The following is a 23,489-nucleotide window of genomic DNA, read 5'->3' as shown; positions in this document are numbered from 1 at the left end:
ATACTTCAACTTTTGCTGCAGAAAATAAAACTCCTTCCATCAGACGGTGCCTCGGGTTTCTAGCTCTGTTTCTAAGTCTGTGTTCCTGCAACTTCATTCAAAACAGATCATAAAAAAACAATTTTATCACATAAGGTGAATCATATGGCAACATTAGAAAGTTTTTTATGCTAATATAAAGCATTAGTTATACTTACAAAGTATTTTTTATCAAGTTTTAAAAATATTTTATTTTGATTTGACCTGGAAACAATTAACCATGCATTTATTTATTCTCTTTTTACCTGTTTTAGATAACTGTCCCTAAACCGTCTCTAAAACTCTGCAGCGAGGCTTTTAACAGGAACCAGGAAATGGACTCACATCACTCCTCTTCTGTCTGCTTTACATTGGTTGCCTATTAAAATTCAACTTGGTATTAAGATTTGACTTATAGTTTTTAGAGCCTTGCACGATCAAACACATCTCTGACATTTGAACTCCATACTTTTTCCTTGAGTTCTTCCAACTAATATTCCAGAAACCCGCTTTAAGACTAGAGGAGATCTCTCCTTTAAAGCTGTTTGAAACTCCCTCCCACTGTCGCTGCATCAGATTGACTTGTTAAATCTTTTAAATCCTAGGTCAAGAAGTGCTTTTAGTTGGTTTAAATCCTTGTTTTACTACGTTTTAACTTGTATTATTATCATTATTATAGGATTTTATTACCTTTCTGTGTTTTAGTTTGATTTTTTGCTGCTTTTTGTAAAGCAGTTTGTGATTCTTTCTGGGAAAAGTGCTATATAAATAAAGATATTATATTCTATTCTGATGATAGTCTGATAAAATGAAAGATTTGGTGTCATATGATTGTGGCTAGGCACAAACCGCTATTTATTTAAACTTAAATGTGTTCAATGGTCACAAGTTTTGTACCTAGAGCCCAAAAACGGTTGTAGAAACCTGCATAGAAACACTTGAATGCAGAAGCCTAAAACATGCATTTATGCATATTTACATGGATTTTTCATTGGAAGTGGCTACTTGAACGTGTGATGTGAACATAGCTTTACACTTCATTGCAACAAGTCAATTCAGAATAAATTTTTGTTAATTCTTTTTTGTAAACTTTTGCTTCCCTTGTAAAACTTTTAATACTGCAGCACTTTCTAGCTTAAATTAAAAAGTACATGTATATTTCTATGCTTTTACCTATGATCTGCAGTTTTATTTAGAATTTGTAGACTGTTCTTCTCAAACTGAATAGATTTTCTGCATGTCATCACTCATTAGCATTTGGATTTCTCAAACTTATCAGAGAAATTTGAGCGGCTTTTAATTGGGGATTTCAGAAGTGAAAAAAAAAATTAAATCAGCCAAGTGAGGAGGAAACTGTCTCTGTGCGTGAGACTATTATTGGCAAGGCCAGACCATTTCTGACAAGTGAACCATTGTCTTAAACTCTTATAGTTTTTATTGCCCTCAGAGATCCAGATTCTTTTTTTTTTAGTGCAAATCAAGATTTTTAATAGAACTGTGAGCAAAATCAGATTTTCCAGGATGTAGAGTTCATTTCAAATCAATATGGATTCAGCTTTACACAATCACTCCCTCAAATTTATATACAGTTCAAAAGAAATGAATTCCGATTGTAATCCCAGCGCAACAAGGAAGGTAACTGACTAAGCAAACGTGAACCACTCTCGACTGCACGGGGATTAGGGCTTTGCAATCTCTTGTCTATGCAGAAAAGTGATTAGTGAGTGCGGTTCACAGGCAGACGGAACTGTGAGTGGAATGAGGTTCAGCAGCTAAAAACACAGTTTCTAGATGCACTTCAGTGAGGCAACACTAAAAAAATAAAAAATAAAAAAATAAAGCACCACATGGCTGACAGAGAAAACACATCAGCGATGATTCCAGAGCTAATTATGTAAAATGCAGCAGCATTAAAAAGCTTTCCAGTCCAGCTCGAAACTATAAGTGAATTCAGAATTGCTCTATGACTACACGGTAATAGCCCTCATGATTAAATAAAGAATAAACCTCTTGATAGGCTTAATGAAACTCATATTAAAAGGACTCCAGGGTGGAGTACTGTTAAAAGCTGAAATGTAAAAATGTAACTCAAGCTGGAAAAAAAATCATTCATGAATTTACATTTTAGGGGTGCTTTGGTGTGGAATCAGATGGGATTTTACAAATATTGTCCTTATAATCTGATTACTGTGAACTATGACAGAGCAATCAATACAGATCACCAGCAATCTGTCCTCTTGGCTCCACTCTGAACGCAACAGAAAGCAAAATATTCCATACATTTATATGAATAATAACAAGAAAAAAAGTTGCACCTTACCGAGATAAATTAAAAAATGAGGCGTTAAAATTGAAAAATAAATGTTAAAAGTTTGATATTGCTCCCTCTTCCTCCCCCTCATCCAGCAGAGGTGACCGTCCGCGCGCTGCCAGATCCTGCGCGCGCGGGGATTGCGCCTTAAGTAGCCGCATCCCAGAAGACCAAGATGGATCTGGCACAGACCTACGCTCCACAGCGGGACACGCACATATGTTTGGATGCGCGTAACCGGGAAGGACACAGGATGGATGCACGCGTGCCCCCCACGCTGAAGGAATTTCAAAAGTCATCCATGCGCATTCCGCAGCACAGAATAGGATCAACCTGCAGAAAGCTTCCGCAATGTCGACCACACAAGAGGACCAGCATCTCCCCCCATCGTTCATGCGCCCAGCTCACCTCACGCCTCCATCGCGGTCCAGGCGCTCCGCATCTCCTTTGCTCCAGCATCCTAAAAGCCAGGCTGGCCCACTCGATGGGGGTAAAAAGCACAGCGGTGATGCAATGAGGCTGACGTGGCGCTTGACGAGGAGCGGCCGTCCAATCACCATGTAATCCGATAAATGCCTCACCAATCCTCTTAAATGGAGAAGGCGGGGGGCTGCGCGCTGGCACTCCTGCACTAGCAAGGTAGATTGATGCTGAGTGAACAGTGAAGTGTCCACAGTTCACACATTACAAAAAACTACAAGGTTTCCGTTTATGTGAAAGCTGATTTAAAAATTGTGTCATAAGAGTTGGCAAGTTGACTTTTTAGATGATTTAGCATGAATTTGGAGCTGTTAGGAACGGATGGAGTTGGACCCAACGTGCAGGAGAACAAGAACTTTAATTAAACTTTCATAAAATAAACACAAACTTGACAAAAACTCTTAAATTAACCACGAAAAAGCAAAGAGAATGATAACAGATGACCTGACAGAAGTGACCTAAAAACCAGATGACCGACTTAACTGAAGACAACTGTGATGCCAAGACCACAAATCAATAAATGACACAAAAACGAAGATATCCAATAGAAGAAAATCAAAATAAAAGGGTATAATCCTCACACTTGCAGCATTTTTTTATTACTTTTAGGAATTAACTATAAAAAGACATTAATTTTTTTTTTTCTGTGTTTTTTTTAATAAAATAAAATAGAAGCTGGTAAAAAGAATTTCCTGAGGTAAATACAATCTGCTACCTTGTCTAAAGCAATGGTGCCGGAGTTCCACTTTTACAAGATTAGCTTAATACGTTAACAAGAGTAACCTATCTAAAGCAAAGTAGGGGTCAAAATTATCCAGCCACTAATTCCCAAAATTATATCAGTTTTTAAAAGGTAAAACTTTTAAATAAAAAAAGAGTGTTAACACATTTAGCCTAATTTTTCATAAATAAATGATATCGATCTAAAATATTTTTACTTTTTGAGTTGCTTTGCTATTGCTTGATGACCTCAAAGGACCTCCACTGTGAATGAAGTGGTCTAATTTAAGCTCTGAAACAATATATCAAGCTAAATTTCACACTTGAGCTGCTGTAATTCTGTTTCATTAAATGAGTAAGCATTAAAAATTGTGGGGAAATGGGGAAAAGCTGAGCAAAGTTTTGTCCAAAATGTAGATTTTCATCAAAATCTCTGCTCTTTAGATCCTTTTTTTCTTTTTAAACAGAAGATATTTGAAGATACTGCTCTCAAAATCCCTTCAAGGTAAGGATAGCATGTTAAGGAGATTACACTGTTGGCCTGAAAGAGATCTACTGACCCTATTCATGGACACCTGACAAACTGACCTTCTGTTAGTGCTGATGTTGATAAAACGGCTCAATAATGAGATGGCTGAGCCTCAGATCAACTAACTAGTAACACATGTGTTTGTTGATCATTTTATTTAGCAAATCAGACATCCCCCTGGTGTGTTTTTAATGCAGACCTTTCAGAATGCTGAGGTCGTTGTGTGTGCGGATCAATCAAATCTCCGCTTGCTTGAATTTTTTCGAATCTGTCACAATGGCACGGAGCCCAGAATGCAGCAACTGTGTCCCTGAAAATAAATCTCACAAGGGAATGGTTTTTGGCACAACGAGAGAACAAAAAAAATAAAAAAATAAAAAAAAATGCAGGAAAGTCGCATTATGGCGAATGTGACCCTGGATCAAGAATCAGTCATCCCAACTTGTAAGATTTGCCTGTAGACCTCCACCTTTCCAAAAATCCATATAATCCATGTGGAAATTGCAAAAAATGTAATTGTATTCATGAATTTATTTTCTTCAAATGTTATTTTCCCTGATCTGTCTTAGTAGCCCTGTCTTAAGACATTCTTGTGGATGCTGTTTGACAGATCTTGTCTTTTGAAATGTTGTGTTTATTGTTGGAAAAAAAATGTAAATAAAAAGTAAAAAAAAAAGACATTTAACGCTCTGAAATGTAAAGTTTTATTGCCCTTACATCAGCAGTGTTTAAAGTGAAACCAGACTGACAGCGTGGCATTTTCAGATACTTTCATATACAAAGCGAGAGGACGTATCCAATCTAAAAAAAGGACTTAGAATACAAGAAACCAGTCATATTTAATTTATAATTATGTACTTTCAGTATTATAAATAAAATTCTTCCTAGTCAATTTCAGTAGCTTGCACACCAGGTGCTTAAGAAGAATATTGAAATTGTTTATCAATATATTACAACAGGATCAACCGACTGACATGGTTTTAATAAACTGGCATGCATTTGTAAAAAAAAAATGGATATATTTGAAGTATCCTAGTCATTTAAGAATAAAACAAATTGGTTTTTAACAACAAAAATTGGAGATGTACATTAGTTGCCAGGATGCTTTGAGTCTGTACAGTAAAAAGCAACGGAAAAGTGACAGAAATAGAGGAAGATTAATCAAATGACATCAGGTTTAATGATCTGTTTGTTTCTTTTTCCTTTTTCTAGATACAATGATTGAAAAAAACAAGTCCCTATTCAAGTGGAGTGTGTTACTCAAATACTGGCTGGCGTATCAGCAGCTGATGATCAGGAAAAACTGAAGTGACACCTTGGATTATAACCTGTCAGTTTTATGTCAACATTCTTACATCTTACAGTTCAGTATCTATCTTTATTTGACTTTTTTTTGACCTACTAACAACCTGCTTTTCCACATCATATACATATATTTACAGTTTCCTTCCATATTTTTACTTTTCACCTTCCTTTTTCCATCACTTAACTGCAAAACCTTCAACCAGAAACTTTCATTTTATGCCTACAGTTCTAACTTTAAAGGGACATTTAGTCAAAATGAACCGGATTTCAGAGTACACTTCTAGGAACAGCCTTTCTGTGTTGGTGTTTGGGAGACGTAGGGGAGTTCTCTGGAGGGGGCCACTGTGGTTTAGCGAGCTGGATGTCTTCTTCTATTTTAAAGGCTTTCTTTGGGGGATCAGTCAGCGGGGGCCAAACTACAGACACTTTGTTGCCGTCAGATCTTTTCCCTTGATTTTTGTCTGCCGAACCTGCGCTGCCCGTGGAACACCTCCAGTCAAATTTGTCATGTGGGGGGAAAGGTTCACCACCTCCTGCTGCGAGCTGTTGCCCAATTCCATTATCGGCGTTCCCTTTGGATTTGAGGAGTTGTTTGTAGTGGGGTAGACAGTAGAAATGTCCGTGGAGAGAAACATAATTCCCCAAGCTACAAACAAGAAAGCAGACAGAAAGGATGGGACTGTTACGGTTGTATTGTAGATTCACAGAAGTGAAAATAATCATTCAAAAGAAGCACGACATTTACCTTAATTTATTTTTGCAGTGCTCACAGCAGAAACAAGACTTATGGTACTTTTTTTTGTCCACTATCAGAGCATCCATCGGATAAGCTCTCTTCCGGCATACTGTGCAAAGCTCCGACTTCGGAACTCGAACCTGTTGAGAAGAGACGTGAAAGCCAAAATAAGTTTGCAGTTCACAATGCATGTTTACTGTTATTTACCCTTCGCGTTTGCATGCTTCTCCATGCATATTTTGGAGAAAATGTAGGGTACTGATCTCACATCATTCATAAAATATATATTTTTTCCTTTTGCCAAACACACAGAGTTTTAAACATCACTCATGCCTTGACTTTACATCAAAATGTTTCTAGTATCAGTAACACCAGAACTCTTGATTTGTTTTTATGTCAGATTTCTTCATGGCATTTATTTTTTGCTTTAATAATCTAAATACAAATTTAAAGTCTATAACTGTAATTTCCAGTGATTTAAGTGAAAAGAACTGACTATCTTTCAAATTGACTTTTATCAAAGATCTACTCTGATGAAATTACTGTATGTTTTAAACATTTTCTTGTGGCATTTTCTCGTCATGGATGGTGCAAATAAAGCTTAAAATTCTATGTTTGAATATTTCTTTATTCAAATAGTTTTAAATCCAGAGCAGAGGAAGAAATCTTGTCAAAAAAAAGCTTGTAGAAGTGATACAATCGAAGGCCACAACCTTCCTGCGCCACTCCATTCCGATGCATCAATTTTTAAAATATTAATTCCTCATCTGAGCTGGATCAAAACAATTTTTATTGCACCGTTAGTTACATCGGAGGTGTAAGGGGCTGTAAGATAGCAGGAGAAAGTTGGATGTCGGGAAGTAGGACCAGGCTCAGTCCATACCAACAGTCCGATTCAGAACTACTGCTGCTCTGTAGAAACTATATCCTAGAAACCACTCGGACTTTTTGATTTAGGCCAAAAAAACTGCAAAAATTACAATTAAAAGACCACTGGGAACAGTGCACTTTAAACATTGTTTTCATTAACTTATTAATACATTACAGAATCTGCCGTCAAGTGTCTGTTTTTTGCATTAGGTTTGTTTATAACATCCCTTATGGTAGAAAAAATATGTTTTTCTGCAATATTTCGCAAGAAAGGAGTCAAATCTACTTCACTCATGACTTGACATGAGGACAATCAATTCCATTAAGAGAATTCCCTAAAAGACAATTATTCACTGACAAAATGAGTGAAAGCTTGTCATTATCTGTCACTATCTTGTTGTTGTTTAGAGCAAACTATGTCACTTGGATGAGCCAAAGAATGGATCAGTTCATGAACACGAGCGACCAAACTCAATCAATAAGCAAGAGCTGCAATATTCATTCAATTAGTTCTCAAAAGAAAACTAATCATAAAAAAGAAAATGAGAAAATCCAGCTTGACTGATGCCATCATCAAACTGATTGATTGTGAATTTAAGTGTGCGCTATTCATTTGCCAGTTTCATGCATGCCTCAGTACAGCAGGATGTTCTTTTAAAAAATTATCGCCCCAATTACTGGGTTTGATTGAAGACAAAGCAGGGTGTGCTTCAGCATACGGATGCTCTCATATGGTCAAAGACTGAGTGAAAAGCAAATGCATGATATTCATTCAAAGGCTCCACAAGGAAGATTTTAATGGATATGATAATGAGGGAATTTGGTGAGAATGCAGACTTGTTCTTGAAACTGGATTGAAAGAAAATGCTTTAATATTCAAGTCTTTGTCTTGTGAGAGTATTTTTCTGTTACATTTCTGGTAATCTGGATTCCTTTTTTAAAAAGTGAAATGTAGCGTTGCATGATCTTCAAAGGAATAATTTTCTGTGATGGTACGGCATACGTTAAATTAAAGAATCCATTCTTTATTTTTTCCATCTTGTGATCCATATATAAACTCATAAGCAGAGACGGTGGGAAATCAGATGTTTATTATTAAATTAACAGTTTTTCATCAATTTTTTAATTGGGTAAAATGAAGCTACTTCCAAATTTTGGCCTTTGCTACTGATTATCTCCTTAAAATCGGCTCTGATTATTTTTTTAGCCGTTTTAAAAACGTTCCCAGTAGTCTTGTTTATTATGATTGCTCCATTTTCAACCATAATATAGAAAATCGATCATTTTCTGCATCATAGTTTAAGCAGAGCGACAGTAGAAATTTGCCTCTAAGTTGTCACAGATCAACCCCGCCCCCTCTCCCCATTGCTGAGAGAGAGCTCGTAGTGAGGAGTTGTTAGTCTGCTCAGAATATTTTTTACATGACAAAGGCGATCTTTTATAAACTGTATTTTGATTCACAATGATTTGAATTAAAAAAAAATAATAAGAAATGCCATTTTGAGATTTTAATTTATGTCCGAAAGATGCCACAAAATTATTATTCATCAGAGTAAGTCTTCTATGTGAAACATATGAATGTTAAAAGAATTAGTTTCATTCATGGTTTTATTTTTTCCTTTCATTTTTTTGCTTATAATACTTTAAAAAAATCCCTTTCAACCCAAAGTATGTGTTTTTGTCAATGCTACATTTGAGCTTTAAATCTCTGTTTTTGTCTACTTTTGAATTTACCTCAATATTTTCAATTTGAAAAACTACGTACTTATCTGGCATCATTTTAATCAGCACAACCTCATCTAAATGGTAAATGGAGTATATTTGTATAGCACTTTACAGTCACAGTCCCATTCACCCATTGGTAGGGGTCACTGGCACCAACCTCCCACCAGAGACAATGTGAGATTCAGTGTCTTCCCCAAGGACACTTCGACACATGGGGCGGGCAAGGCAGTAGTCGAACTCACCATCTTCTGATGAAGAGTTAACTACCCTACTGCTGCACCACAGCCGCTCTCTATGTGACACTAATTTTATTTGATAATTTTCCCATGTTGTATTCCCATACTAGACATAAAATCATAGAAAAATAAATAACTGTCTGGAAAAAAAGTGATTCACTTTTCCTTGGAAACTCCAAAAAATGTTCAACATACTGTTTCTATACCATAGAAAGAAAGTTTAAAGATGCCCTTGGTAGTATGGTTAGAAAACAGCAAGATTAAACAAGGGGGTCATTTAACCTTCATTTGATGTGACTTGTCCTCTTATACACATGAAAAAAACATCAAGTAAGAATGTAATACCTTGCTTATAGGAGGTGAGGTTAGATATGTGAAACACACTGCATGAACGCAGTTACGGTAAAACAGAATGTCACATTTATTTAACCCTGGATGACCCAAGAACTATTTTCTTTTGGGCTTATAAACTAAATTTGACTCATTTTTTTGAATTAATCAATCATTACTAATGGGTCTCCAGGGCTAAGACGAACCAAACGTTTAGCCTTTCTGCTAGCATAGATGTTTCTACCGACAAACTGGTTTGTGCAATCCAAGCATTCGATTAGACACAAAACTTTTGTAGCAGCAGATAAAATCCATGCATGTTGAGTCCATGCCACTCATGTAGCTGCTGTTTCATGCCATACAGGTTTTTTTGTTTTTTTACCCGATGAAAACGTCTGTCGAGACACAACTTGTGACGACGTCTCCTCAGAAACGGTGTAGCCCAGACTCTTGAAAACCGTCTCGCTCTCCGTCCACGTTTTGTGGAAATTTTTCAGCAGCTTTTCCGTAGCGTCTTCATCGTACGTCTGAGTTCTCCTGGCAGCCTTTTTTTTCACGGCGTCAGCGTAGGAGAATGGTGCGACCGTGGCGGAGAGGCTCTCGGAGTGCTCCGTGACAGCGGTCACCCTTCCTGTGACCTTGTTACCAAATTCATCAACCTCCGAGAAGCTCTCCGTGACGGATTTGGTTTCAGAGAAAGCTAAAGGTTGAGCTTGAGTGGGTGCTTTCTCATTTTCCTGCACAGGGAGGGGGGTGCTCTGCCTTGAGCCTCCTTTTGTCTCCTGACGACTTTCCTGCTTTGAAGTGTCTGCCGTTGTTTCACTAAGACTAGACATGAGCTCCTCCTGATCCCTTTTCTCCTCTCTGAAGGCAGAACTCTGCTCAGTCAGTTCAAAAACATTTTTAATAGCCTGGATGTCAAAAGTTGGCAGTTCTTTTCCCAATATGTCTGCTTTCTCTTTGTCCCAATCTTCAGGGTGAAGACTCTCTGTGTGTGACAAAGGCTCTTTTTTGTTACTTAATTTATCTTCTTGAGATTCAAATTTGTTTACAAGACTAGACAAGTCTGCCTTAGGAGTCTCCTCTTTCTCTTTGTTCTCCCGCTCTTCCTGACACTCCTCCATATCTGGGCCTAGTCGCTCCGGGATGGAGATGGGTTCCTTCCGCACGTATGTCTTGTTGCTTTTAGCTTTCTGTGCCTCCTCAAAAAATTCTTTCCTTTCTTTGACAGATGCGGAAGACAATTCCAGATCATCTGATGCCTCATCTAGATTTGAAGTGTTTTGACCGAGGGCCACACATGTCTCAGACCGACTTCGTGTTTTGTCAGCGCTCAAGTTCTGAGTTCTATCCTCAGAAAAATGAGTCGTGTCAGATAAGCATCTTTTGCGCCTCGTCGTTTCAGCTGCTGCAACTTGGCTATCCACTCTGATTTGCCGTTGAAAGGAGGCGGGCGGTTCAACGATCTCGGATTTCTTCTCTGGGATTTGATTGGTGAAAAGCGGCGGTGGGGTGACGCCGCGCAAAAGTTTGGCCGTCGTGTCCTTGAGCCGGGCTAAATTTTCAGCTCTGTCAAAAGTCGGGGAAGGCGTGATCCTGTTGAGGCGGGATGTCGGGGTGTCACACCGCCGCGGTGGAGGAGTTGGAGGCGTGGGCGGCCTGTGAAGCAGAGTGGGTGATGGAGTGACCCTTTGGGGAGAGTCGGTCCTCCTCGTGGACTCAATGGTGATAAAAGTTGGCGACGGAGAGCTCATCCTGAGGGACGGAGAGGGAGATCGAAGGTCGACGAGCTTGCAGATCCTTTCCTCCTCTTTTTTGTCACCGTGAGAGCCCATTTTCTGAGTTTCACTCTCCTCTTTGAAAGAACCAGAGATGACTGAAGCTGCGCCAGAAATTGCAATCTCAATAACTGACTCACACTCATGCTTCTCTCTTGTTTCCTCAGCGACATTCATCAATGTTTGTTCCTCACCTTTGGGAATTTCCTCATTTTTCTCAGCCACTGATGTTCCTTCCAACTCTTGTTTTCTCTCTTGAGAACTGAAACACTCTGGCACACTATTTAGCAAATCCTCAACAGATTGAAAGTTAGTTTTCTCTGAAAAACTTTGTGCCTCTGAAATGTGGGAGATTAACACTTGGACATCGTGTCTTTGGGATTTTTCTCCATCTTCTGTTGAACCTTCTGCCTGTTCACTTGATTTGGACTCATCTGCTGTTGTATCTTTTAGTAGATCGTTAAAGTTCTGATTAGCTTCTTTCTTCTGAGATTCCTTTAAAACATTTTCAATATTAAGACTCTCTTTGTTGATGGTGGTTAATACTTTACTTTTGACTTGAATGTGCTCTACCTTCACTTCTGTTACTGCAGTTTTTTCCTGAGTTTGGTCATTTTTTTCAGCTACTTTCTTGTTTTCGGTTTCTGTTGTTGACTCGGTGAGATTATCTCTACCTTGACCCGACTGTGCTCCACTTTTAGACTTTTTCGATTTCTTTTTCTTCTTTGTTGGGGTTGTAGTCTCTGGCTGGCTGACAGTGTTGCTTGTAGATGTGGTAGCAGCAGCAGCAGCAGTATGAGAGGACAGAGTGTTTTTCTCAGTCTCTTGTGTGAACTGTTCAGTTTTCTTAACTTCCACCTGTGAAACATTTGTCTGCTCCGTCTCACTGGACATCTTTATCTCTTCTTGTTTTTCTTGTTTGGTGCTCTTTTTACCTTTTTGAGTCAGTTTGCTTGTTTTTCCATTTGTAGAGTCTTTCTCTGTCTGCTTTGGAGGGCTGGAGGCTTGAATTTCTGCAGGAAAATCATTTGGTTTATTTATGTTGGTATTATTAGTACCCTTTGACTTGATCTCTTCCGCTTTGAGAGAGCTGTCATTTCCGTCTTTTGAAAGATTGATGGGTATCACCAATGTTTCTGTTTCTGGTTTGGCAGAGCTCTTCGGTTTATTATTTTTACCATCTTTCTTCGGATGTAAAGTAATATTTTCCTTTTGTGCATCATGAGTGCCGGTGCTCTGAAGTTTTTCCGACACAACAAATGAAGCGGACTCTTTGGAGGAAGCAGAAACGGTTTTCTGTGTAGTCGTTTGAACTTGTTGTCTTACAGTAGAGACGGATGAGGTCTTTTGAATAGTGGCAACCTGAGACATCTCATTAGAAGAAATTTGCTGTTTTGCAGAAGACGTACTTGTGGAATCTGCAGTGATTTTTTTGTGTTTGCTGGTGTTGCTTCGTCTGTTGTTTGAGACAACAGCCTGCGTGGTTAAGTCACACTGCAGGGTTTCTGAATGAGCAGGAGCTTCCGTCTCCTCTGAAATTCCTGAGCTTGTGAAATATGATGCCTCTTTAGTTGAAAGCATTTCAAAAGCAGCGCTAACCGAGTCATGTGTGAGAGTGGGAGGTGGAGTGCTTGGTGGTGTGTTTTCCTCCTTCAGCTTCCTGTACTTTTCTTCAGCTTTTATCAACGCCGTGTTAAATTTGGTCATTTTCCCTCTCATGAAGGGGGGAGGGGAGGGCGGAGGAGTGAATTTCACAGGAGCAATGTAAACTTTCTTTAGTGGTCGGGGGGACTCTGGGAGCAAAGGAACTTCCGGTGGGATGGTTTTTGATTGTTGTGTTTTCTGACTCATTTCCTTTCTTGTCTCAGACGTCACCTGCACTTTTTGGGACTTAATAACTTCCACTTTAGGCTCCAGCTTTGGAACTGGGTGCAAAGCTGGCACTTTTACCTTTTTGACTGTCATCCTTTTCGCTTTTGCAGGCTGAAAGTCCACCGCCGGCATGCTGTCCAGCTCTTGTTGAGATGGTGGTGGTGGGAGGGCGTCCTGCTCAGAGGTGAGTGGAGGTGGTGGAGGAGGAGGAAGGTGATCAATGTCAGGGTCAGCAGAGAGAGGGAGAGGACTGGGAGGGGGAGGAAGGAGGTCAGAGTCAGTTAAAGGTGGAGGTGGGGGTGGGAGAGGCAGATCAGGCTCTGGGGTTTGGGACTTTATCACAAAAACATCTGTTTTCACTTTGGTTTTGCCCAGTTTTGCCGCCCCCTTGGAGCCGGATTTGAGGTTACGGAACTCTGTCTTCAGCGTTTTGATGCCGTGGTTTTGGGTGATTGTCTTGTGCTCCACCTCAGTGGATTTTTGCACAACAGTTACATTTTGGATGGAACGGATCTCTTTGGATTCTTCAACCAGTTTTGCTGTTTTGATCTTTTGCGCGCTCCTCTGCACGTCAGTCTTCAGGTTTTTCACTGGAGGACTCTGCTTCACCCGGACTCTCCTGTACGCTCCGTGCTTGACCTTAGACGTTTCTCTCTGGGCCGTTTCCAGCAGAGATTTAATGGTGCCTTTAACATCCCCTTTTATCACCTCTTCTTTTTCCAACTGTGTTTGCTCCTGCGTCTCGTATAATGACTTAATCGACATCTTGACATCCCCCTTTACTTCATCTTCGAGACTTACGGCCCTTTGCATCCTTGGAGACGGCGGGGGGTCCATGAAGATCTGAATTGCTCCTCTGACGTCTCCCTGAACATCTATCTCCTGTTGACACTTCTTCTTCTCGTTGGAGGCGTCTTGTAGACTCTGCATTGCTGTGTGAATGTCCCCTTTCACAATTTCTTCTTTTTCCACTTCCTTCTTTGCACGCTTTGCCTGCTCCAGAGATCTCAGCGTGGCCTTCACGTCTCCTGGAACTAAATCTTCAACGAGGCATTCCACTCTAGATGTGGCTGATTTCTCCAGAGATCTCATAGCCCCTCTGACATTTCCAGGGACTATATCCGGCTTCTCCACCTCCTTATGGTTTCTCTGAGCCCTCTCCAAGCACCGGAGAGCTTTTGGGATGTTGCCTTTCACCACCTCCTCTTTCTGAACGACGACTGTCTGCCTTCCTGATTCTGACAACGAGTTCAAAGCGGCTCTTAAATCGCCTTTGACTATCTCCTCCTTTTGGATCTTTTCTGCAGACGTGGCTGGCTCAGACATGAAAACCTTCACCGCGTTGTGCACGTCTCCTGGTATGACGTCCTCCACTGTGCGTTCAACTTGTGTTTGATTACGGCCTAGGATGAGCTTTGTGCCTTTAATGTCACCGCCAACAATTTTCTCCTTTTTATCCGCGTCGGTTAGAGTCTCGTCGGGTTCCAAATGCAGCTGTTTGAGATAATTGAGAGCTCCGGATTCGATGCAAGTCGAGTAAAACTGAACATTTCCTTTCTCAGTGTCATCTATCTTTATCTTCACTGCCTGATCAAGACTGTCTGGACTAGAGAGCCTCTCAAGAACACTCCTAACATCTCCTTTTACAATGTCCTCCTTTTCCACACTCATGCTGTCATGTTTGTTTAGAAGAGAATATATTGTCATCTGTACATCTCCTTTCTCATCCTCCTGGATGAGTATTCCTCGTTTTGTTGATAGGTTCTCGTTGAAGAGGTTGTGAAGGGCTTCCTGAATGTCACCGCGCATTATTTCCTCCTTTTCCACATTGCTTGACCTCTCTTGTCTGAATAGTTGCTCTACTGTTGAACTGATGTTACCTTTCTCCTCTGAATCTATAACTATTTGCTGCTCTGTCGTCTCTTGTCTGTTCAGTAAGTTCATCATAATATTCTGCAGATCCCCTCGGATGACCTCCTCTCGTTGAATCTTGGGAGCCCGTTTATTCATGAGCTGGTACTTTGCCATCCTCACATCTCCAATTTCATCAGCTTCAATGAGTATTCCCTTTGACCTCACCATTTTCTGGCTGTAGAGTTCCTCGAGGGTTTCCTTCACACTTTTGCCCACTATTTCCGTTTTTTCCGTTTTAGTCTCGTGAAACTCATCAAACGGCGTGGTTTCAAAGAGCCATGTTGCTGTCTTCACGTCTGCTTTGGGAATCTCCTCTTGAGTCGCAGCTTTGCTCTCATCCTCGTCGGCCTCTTTTATGTGGTCAAGAGGCTTTTTCTCAAAAAGCCAGACTGAATGTTGAACATCTCCCTTTTCAAACTCCTCTTTTTTGACCGTTTCTATGAGGTTTTCAGAGCTCATGCTTCTTATTTTGTCGATGGATTGGGTTTCAAACCTCCATTTTGCAGTCCTAACATCGCCCTTTTGTATTTCACTGACATTTACAGTTCTAACGGATTCTTGAGACAAGGTGTCAGTCTCAAAATGATGTTTGTTCAGTCTAACATTGCCACCTTGAATGTCCTCCACAGTTTTTATCACTGACTTATTTTCCTCAGCAATCCTGTCCAGCGGTTGTGTCTCAAATTTCCATTTGGCAGAGGTGACGTCTCCTTTTTGCACATCTTGTTGAGTGACAGACTTTATGACATACACCTCATCTGTGTCTTTTATGGCATCCAGGGGTTTTGTTTCAAACAACCACCGGGTTCCTAAAACGTTCCCCTCCTTCACTTCCTCGCTGGTGACGGTGGTGACCTCGTGGTAATGCCCTTCTTTGTCCTGAATGGCATAAAGGGGCTGAGTCTCAAACATCATAGTGTAGTTTCTCACATCCCCCCTCTCATCCTCCTCGCGGATGATTTTGTGAATGTCTGTCTCAGATGAAACGTTCTGGATGGTGTCCAGAGAACGAGTCTCAAAAATGAAGCGACTCTTGTTCACATCCCCTCCTTGTATGTCGTTCACTGTTCTGCTGCTCACAGATTCCGCTTCATTGTCTTGAAGGCCAATAGCATCGATAGACTGATTTTCAAAGAGCCACTTGCAGGTCACAACATTTCCTTTTTGGATGTCTTCAGTCTGAACTCTTTTCAGCTTCTGCATCTCTTCCTCAGACGTAGAGGTTAAAATGTCAGACGTTTGGTTTTCAAATATATACTTCATCCTGGACACGTCTCCGGATGCGATGTCAATCTCCGTGATGCGCTTATAAGAGCCTGCCTCTCCCCCGGCGAGGTCCTCCAGCTTCTCTGTCTCGAAAAGAAAACGAGCCGTTTTGACATCTTTGCCCCGAATGTCTTCTTGCTGTACGCTGCATGTCTTTAAAACTGTTTCATCATGGATGGTGTCAAGCGTGTGCGTCTCAAAGAGCCACGTGCAGGTTTTGACGTCTCCCTTTCGTACTTCCTCTGTTTCGTTAACATTCTCTTTCTCCACTCTTTCATACAAAGTGTCTATTGGTTTGGTCTCAAAAAGCCACTTACAGTTTTTCACATCCCCCTTCACAACATCGAGGTTTTTACTCACTCCCACCGTTTCCTCATCTTCAATATTGCTGAAGTACTTGATTGCATCGAGGGGCTGCGTTTCAAACAGCCACTTTGCAGTTTTAACATCCCCAGACTCAATTTCTTGCTTGGATATTCCCTTGATAATTTGGTATTTTTCAATGCTTTCGTCAAACTGATCAATTGGTTGGGTTTCAAACATCCATTTGTATGTGGTGACGTCTCCTTTCACCACTTCCTCACGCCGCACTGTTTTGACCTCATGAAAATGTCCCGAGCTGTCCTGCATGGCGTACAACGCTGAAGACTCAAACAGGTCTCTATTGGATTTCACAGAGCCTGACGTGACTCCCTCAACGAGAATCTTTTGCGAGTCCTCTCTTTGTTCTTTTAACTCTGTTCTCTCAAATATTTGCTTGTAGTTTGACACATCCACCTTATCGATTTCCTCCAGATCGATCGTTCTCACCACTTCTTTCTGTTCATCCCTAATTTGCTCCAGAGGTTGGCTTTCAAATCGCCACTTCTGATGTGTAACATCGCCCTTCTCCTCTTGGAGCGCCACTATTTTCTTCAGTTTGCCCACCTCATCCAGCTCCTTCAGCTCCTCACTTGGGGCCGTTTCAAAATACTGCCTGGCGGATTGCACATTCCCCGCAATGATTTCCTCTTTTGTCAGGAGGCGAGCGTTTGAGTCATCCTTTAAAGTATCCATTGGCTGCGTCTCAAACACCCAGCAGTTCCTGCGAACATCTGCCCTGCAGCTGGAGCCATCTTCATGCGTTAGGTCTTCGTCAACGTTCACAGTGCGGACCACTTCTTTCGTCTCCTCTCTAATGTGCTCAAGAGGTTGACTTTCAAAACGCCACTTCTGGTGTCTCACGTCTCCTTTTACTTCTTCATTTGCTGTTGCCTTTTTAAGTTTTCCAACCTCTTGGTAATTCTTCCTGGCGACTTGAGGGCTGCTTTCAAAAAAGTTTCTTGCAGACCTCACATTGCCCCCTATGATCTCCTCAAGAGACTGTTGTCTGGCATTGGAGTCATCCTTCAAAGAGTCCATTGGCTGCGTTTCAAAGACCAAGCAATGTTTGCGAACGTCCGCCCCGATGATCTCCGTCTTCTCCAGTTGTGAGCTTTCCCACTCGCTGAGGGAGTTTAATGTTTTTATCTCAAACAGCCACCTGCCCCAGTCTCCTTTACTGCTGTCCTCCATGGATAGACTACAAATCAGTTTTAAAGGAGCGGGTTCTCTGTTTTTTGTGTCCAAAGGTTGGGTATCAAAAAGCCAACGTGACGCGATGGAGTTCTCCAGTTCAGTTTCGATTTTACGGACAGACTTGACCTCCAGCATTTGGCTGGACTGTCCCATGATGATACATTTAAACTGAGTGTCAAAAGTGGTCGTAACAGTTTTGATTTCCCCGTTAATTTCCTCCAATACTGAGCGCAGACTAAGCAGGCGACTCTCGTCAACAGTCTCAGTGTGCCCGAGGCCTTCCATAAACTTGTTGTCGATCATGTAAATGGTAGCATTCCCGTCCTCTTCAGTAAACACGATCTCCTTCGTCAAATCCTCCTCCTTGTGCATTTTGTTGAGAGTGTCCATGGTTTGGGTTTCGAACAGCCACGCCGCAGCGCGGACGTCCCCCTTCTCCAGTTTGTTGAACTTGTTTTTATAGTCTGTGGAGTTGGTGTTCACTGAGCCCAGCTCGTCCATCGGCTTGGTCTCAAACATCCACGCCGTGCGTCTCACGTCTTTCCCCAAAATCATTTCCTGCTCAGTAAATTTCCTGTTTTGCTCGTCTTCTTCGGGAGTTTCATCTTTAATGGCATCTAAAGGTTTATTTTCAAACATCCAGCGCACTGCCTGCACCTCTCCAGGGACAATCTCCTCCCAGTCCTCATACTCTTCTTCATAGATATCATCAGGACTCCCACCATCATCCTCGTACGCACACACCTGCCTCTGTACCTGGTTGTTCTCTGTTTCACTGTACTCACTGTAGAACTCCTTCTCGATGTTCTTGCGTACCTCAGGGTGAATGTGTTTGTAAAGGCGTTTTAACTCAGACATACCCCTCTGCTTGACGTACGCCTCTCTGTTGTGCGATTGTTTGAATGGGTTTTCTGGGTTTGAGGGCTCGTGAGTGTGATGGCTCGCCGGAATATGTTCACTTTCTGGTGGTATTTGAAGCAAATCAGGAGGAGGGGGTGGAAGGTCCTCATAATCCGTCACTGCAGCCATTGTGTTCTGTAATGCTTCAGCGGCTGACGCTTCAATCTCCTCACTTTCACTCACGTGAGAGGTCCACTTAGATCGACTGATGTCTCGTCCAATCTTGGTGAGGAACAAAAACCACATTTAAGGGTAAATGAACAGGATTTAAACTTCAACCATAATCAGAACTACTTGGGAGGGCATGGAAAATCTTAAAATATGATATAAAAAGTTTTTATTAATTTGGAGAGGAGTTTTTTAATAAACAAAAAAGTCGGAAAAAGGTGTAATTTAGCTATAGCAGAGAAAAATTTCCACTTAAGGAAAAGTCCTTTTTGATAAACCAACTGTTATCTCAGAAAGGTTGCAGACCCCTAACCTAACACATAGTAAAGTTTTATTACTACTTTGTTATAAAGCTGCTAACATGTAAAGACAAATAAGTAATGTAACAAAAGGTGGAAACCACAATCCCTCTGTGAATGACACATTTCTCTCCTGGGATAACCACTCTCCTGAAAAGTAACCAGGATTTAAGTCTTGGGGATTACAGCTGTAATAAACCTTATCTGTATTGTTGCATTCTTGTAAGAACCATTGCACAGTTACATACAATTTCCATGCGTGTTCTCAGCTGAAATGAGGTGGAAATTACCTTAATTGGTTTGTGTGAAGCAGCCTCTTCTATTGTCCGTTCAAAGTGATCTCTCAGCTCTTTCGTGGAATACCTGGGAAACTCTTCGTCTGTAAAAGCCGACACAGCCATTTTAGACCCGATGCAGCACTGATGGCTCCGCACCTTCATGGAGTCGGCTCCATTTATACAACCACTTACCTGCTTCATTTTGATGGTTTTCATAAGTGGATGCCAAATTGTTGTCATAGCATGACACCTATTGGAAGTAAAAAGAAAAAGAAACAAAAACACTTATAATGAAGAACAGTTTTAAAGTTGACAGTGTGAAGCAGCAGATTCTTATTCATATTCTTTCTTTTGGCGTTTTTAACATGTTTTTGAAGTGTTTTTTGGTGGTGGAAGACATAAAGAAATTTAGACTTAAAATTGCATTTTTGAGTATTTCTCCATTAAATGTGCTTTCATCAGAGGCAGACAAATAAAATACAGATGTAGAAGGCCTGTAGCTCTGATGTTGAAGCTACATTTGTGAAAATACAAGCTTCCTGCTCCCCGTTATTGTGATGGATCTGTTTGTAGATGACTAGATCCATGTACGTTTTCATTTTTCTCATGCGAGTTGGCATGTGGCACTAAACTGTATGAGTGGATGGTACTGATAATGTTTGGTTGGGGTTGTGAGGGTTGTAAGCTAGTGGGAGAGGAAGTAAACACATGATTTGAAGGGTGCGGGCTTAAAAACAGAGCCGCCTACAACTCTAAAGAAAAAGAAAAACTGCCGCTCTGCAGTAAAATACCCTAGAAAATGACGCAATTTATAACATTTTGGCTAAAAACGGTATAATTGTAATTAAAAGACAACTGGATATGCTTTGACAATCGATCAAAAGATGACTGGAGTGGGATTTCAAAGTCTCCAGCCTTTTTTTTTGTATTCATTGTGGGAATACATCGCAGAGAAAAAGGGAAATGCTTACCACAGATTCTTGGAAATGCAGCTGCTGACTGCCTGGGTTGACCTGCCTGCTGCCACTTGACACTGTCACCTCTGACTCAGACATTTCCTGTTAGAGCAAAGGAAGCAGTTGTCAAACATGGTAAAAGTATGTACATACCACACAAGCTCACACGCCCACAAACGACTCTATTAAGGACATCGTACCCACTCCAGCCACATCTAGAGAACACAACAGAACAGTTTGAATTTTGAAATGGCAAATCGCAGATGGAGATGAGGATGACAAAGACCTTAGCAAGCTGTTCACTCATGCTGTCTTTGCAAAAAAAAGGGGGAAATTCTTCTAAATTGCTTTGTCTCTATCAACTGCAAGAAGCTTGAAAATGACAGAAAATATCCCTGAAGGGGTTTTCAAAAGCTGCTAGAAATGTCAAGTAATCCCAGCAATTTAAGCCCACTCACTCTGATGCAGGTGCAACAAAGGAGCAAAGAGGCTCGCCGCTGACATTCACCCAAAATTAGGTTTTACTTAAAAAGCTACTCATGCTTTTGAGCCCAGAAACTAAAAAAAAACTTGCAAGAAATGTTAGGTCAAACCATGCTGCCGTGATCTGTTTGGGTGTTTCGTATCGGACGAATCGGCTGGTGGTCGGGATACCTGCACAGTTCGGTTTCGAAAACAGAACTGGGTTACAGTGTGTGATGCTGCAGCTTCCTGAGTCTCAAATTGTTTTATCACCCTCGCGAGTCCCCCAGGCAGGGAACAGACCTCCGACTCCTCCATGACCTAATGAAGCAGGAAATTTTGTTAGCTGCCTCCTTTTCTACATGACCGGAAATCAAGCGGCTGCTTAATAAGGCTGTCGTGTCTGGCAGGGACCCAGCACAGGCTCCGCTCAGGGGTGTTAAGGCTCATGCAGTTTATTGTGTCTGTCTGCACCAAAAACTCAGCAACCGGGTTGCATTTGTAATAGTTCCTAACAAGTCCTGACTGTTTCACTGAGCAGAGCAAAGAATTGATCCAATTTTGTCAGATTACACACCTTTTAACCATCACTGTGTATTTACTACTGTCAAATACGGTGGCCCTGAAGTCCAAATCATAACAATAAATACACGTAAAAATTTCAAAATTAATTAAAAAGGTAAGATAACTACTAATTACTTTTTGAAATCAAATCAAATTCCAGAAGCCACAACACAATTCCAAAAATATGAAACAAAATAAAAATGAATTTTTTTGGAAAACAAAAGTAATTTCCAGAAATCAAAGTGCTAAAAATAAATAAATAAAAGACATAACCAGAAAAGGTACAGTCATGGGGAAAAAATGAAAATATCAAATCTTATTTTGAAAAAAATCTAAAAAGGAAAGTGATTTAATTAAAATCTAAGTAAAACATTACTCTTATTCTACTCATATAAAGAAAAAAGATCTGAGCAAAATTTATTTATTTATTTATTTTTTTTCAATGGAGGATAAAGTTTGCCACCTCTTCACTATCTTTGCTCCATTGGCTGAAATCGTGTCATTAAGACATTTTTTGTGGCATCTACCTGTCCCTTAAATATGTCTTGAAGTGTCTAAACTTAAAAATAAGCAGAAATTACATTTCATAGAAAGGTTTAAACATGTTTTTAAATGTCACGTTATGTCACTTGAATCACTCAGTGATGTTGAAATTGATATTAAATGTGTATGTGTGCAAATATGTGGGAAAATATACAGGCTTTTGGGTCCTAATTTTTTCACAACTGTAGCTGCTATGTGACATCACTAATTGGACTAATATTTTTAATTAATTAAAATGTCTTCAATGTCTGCACACTAGTCTAGTTTAATGATTAGTATGGAGTTGATCCATTAATAAGAACTTTTGCTTGAACTGATGCACGAACCTCATCATCAAATCACCTAGTTTGTCCAGTTTCCATAGAAGAAAAAAATGAATAAAACAAACAAAAAATTTTTGATTTGTTAAATATAATACAGGTTTTTATTACTTGTTCTGCTCTTTTAATCATCATGTTTTTGCATGATTTGTTGGTGAGATTTGGACTTCAGGGCCACCGTAATTTTATCTTTCTGCATAAAAAACTGAGCAAAAGTTCCCGAATTCCATAACAACTTTTGAGTCTTTCACAAAGCAAAGCAAAGAATGGATTCAGTTTTGTCAGATTAGACACCTATAACTTCATTTACTCTGTGCATGTCTACTACTCAAAGTAATCACACTTTCTAACACGGTGTGAAAGGTTATTAGCAATGTTCGACAGCACAACTCCATGCAAAAGCCAAAGTACCGCGCTGGGGATGCTGTTGTCTGCTTGCTTGGAAGCAGCTGCCTGGTACATGGCCCTTCAGTAATCCACTGGGATGATTGTGAGTCTGCAGAGAGAATCCTGATTCCTCTGGTTTAAAGCTTTCAGGATGTCCAGCCCTGGTTAACCTGCGCTGCCAGCAGCTAAAGCACAAAAAGTCAACCGTTGGACAAACAAGTGGCTTTTTACGTTGTTAATATGATGATCATAAGAAATACTGTAGCATTGAGGAGGCTCTCACTGTTGGATATATCACCTTTGCTTTGTAGAATAAATGTAATTTGATGGAGTCTACGAACAAACTTCACTTATTAAAAGTGCAGCTTTTATCTTCTTTTCTGGTTGTCACAGACGACACTGGGTTTTGGTTGTCACCCCCCCAAAACAGCTAATGCTCTCAAATATGTGCAGCTATAGTGAGGGGAGGGGGGACAGAACAGCTAATCTCAGTTTGTCTGGCAGAGCCACTCATAAGCAGAGGTGACAAGGCAGTTAACTTTACTCGCAAGGAAAGACGGATGGAGTTTGTTCAGCATTCCAGGAAGATCAAAGCCCTTTGCCAGTTACCAGGAGGAGAGGCGAGTGAAAAAGAACCAACAGGATGAAACGCTAAATATTGATCTCATGTTAAAACGTAATCTCCGAACAACTGAAGAATGAGTGTATTGAAGTCACTTATCATAGGGAAATGCATTAAATTACTGAACTTCTCAATGTAAAACGTCTCTATGTGAGTTTCAGTCATATTGAAATTAATCTTCAAATAACTTCTAGAGTTTTTCTCTCTTTTTTTAACGGCATCAGAGGATCTTGAAAGTAAACACTTTAAAATATCTCACACAAGATAATTAAAAGTTTTTTTTTCTAATAAACTGTCTTTTTCCGTTTTTTACTGAAGCAAACAAAAAAAAATGTGCTAAAAG

The 23,489-nt window shown here is 40.4% G+C and overlaps 2 protein-coding genes across 2 annotated transcripts in view; both read right to left on the bottom strand.

Moving 5' to 3' along the window:
- b3galt1b (UDP-Gal:betaGlcNAc beta 1,3-galactosyltransferase, polypeptide 1b) overlaps positions 1-3,086 on the bottom strand; it is a 40,791-nt gene extending 37,705 nt beyond the window's left edge. Inside the window, exon 1 of the mRNA XM_024285927.2 lies at positions 2,738-3,086. The gene's annotated coding sequence lies outside the window, so the exon portion shown is untranslated. The remainder of the gene's footprint in view (positions 1-2,737) is intronic.
- Positions 3,087-6,108: 3,022 nt separating this feature from the next.
- The window catches only part of xirp2b (xin actin binding repeat containing 2b), a 19,382-nt gene continuing 2,001 nt past the window's right edge, over positions 6,109-23,489 (bottom strand). The window contains exons 2-8 of the mRNA XM_024287127.2: positions 22,549-22,709; positions 20,903-21,031; positions 20,264-20,350; positions 19,485-19,542; positions 19,305-19,393; positions 9,643-18,769; positions 6,109-6,239 (exon numbers count right to left, since the gene is read on the bottom strand). Coding sequence (XP_024142895.1) covers positions 6,148-6,239; positions 9,643-18,769; positions 19,305-19,393; positions 19,485-19,542; positions 20,264-20,350; positions 20,903-21,031; positions 22,549-22,599 — 9,633 coding nt within the window. The 5' untranslated portion in view covers positions 22,600-22,709 and the 3' untranslated portion in view covers positions 6,109-6,147. The remainder of the gene's footprint in view (positions 6,240-9,642; positions 18,770-19,304; positions 19,394-19,484; positions 19,543-20,263; positions 20,351-20,902; positions 21,032-22,548; positions 22,710-23,489) is intronic.

Source organism: Oryzias melastigma, linkage group LG21 (assembly GCF_002922805.2).
Source record: "Oryzias melastigma strain HK-1 linkage group LG21, ASM292280v2, whole genome shotgun sequence".
Taxonomy (NCBI): Eukaryota; Metazoa; Chordata; class Actinopteri; order Beloniformes; family Adrianichthyidae; genus Oryzias; species Oryzias melastigma.
Note: the sequence above shows the minus strand (reverse complement) of the source record. Positions and strands in the feature narration are given on the sequence as shown.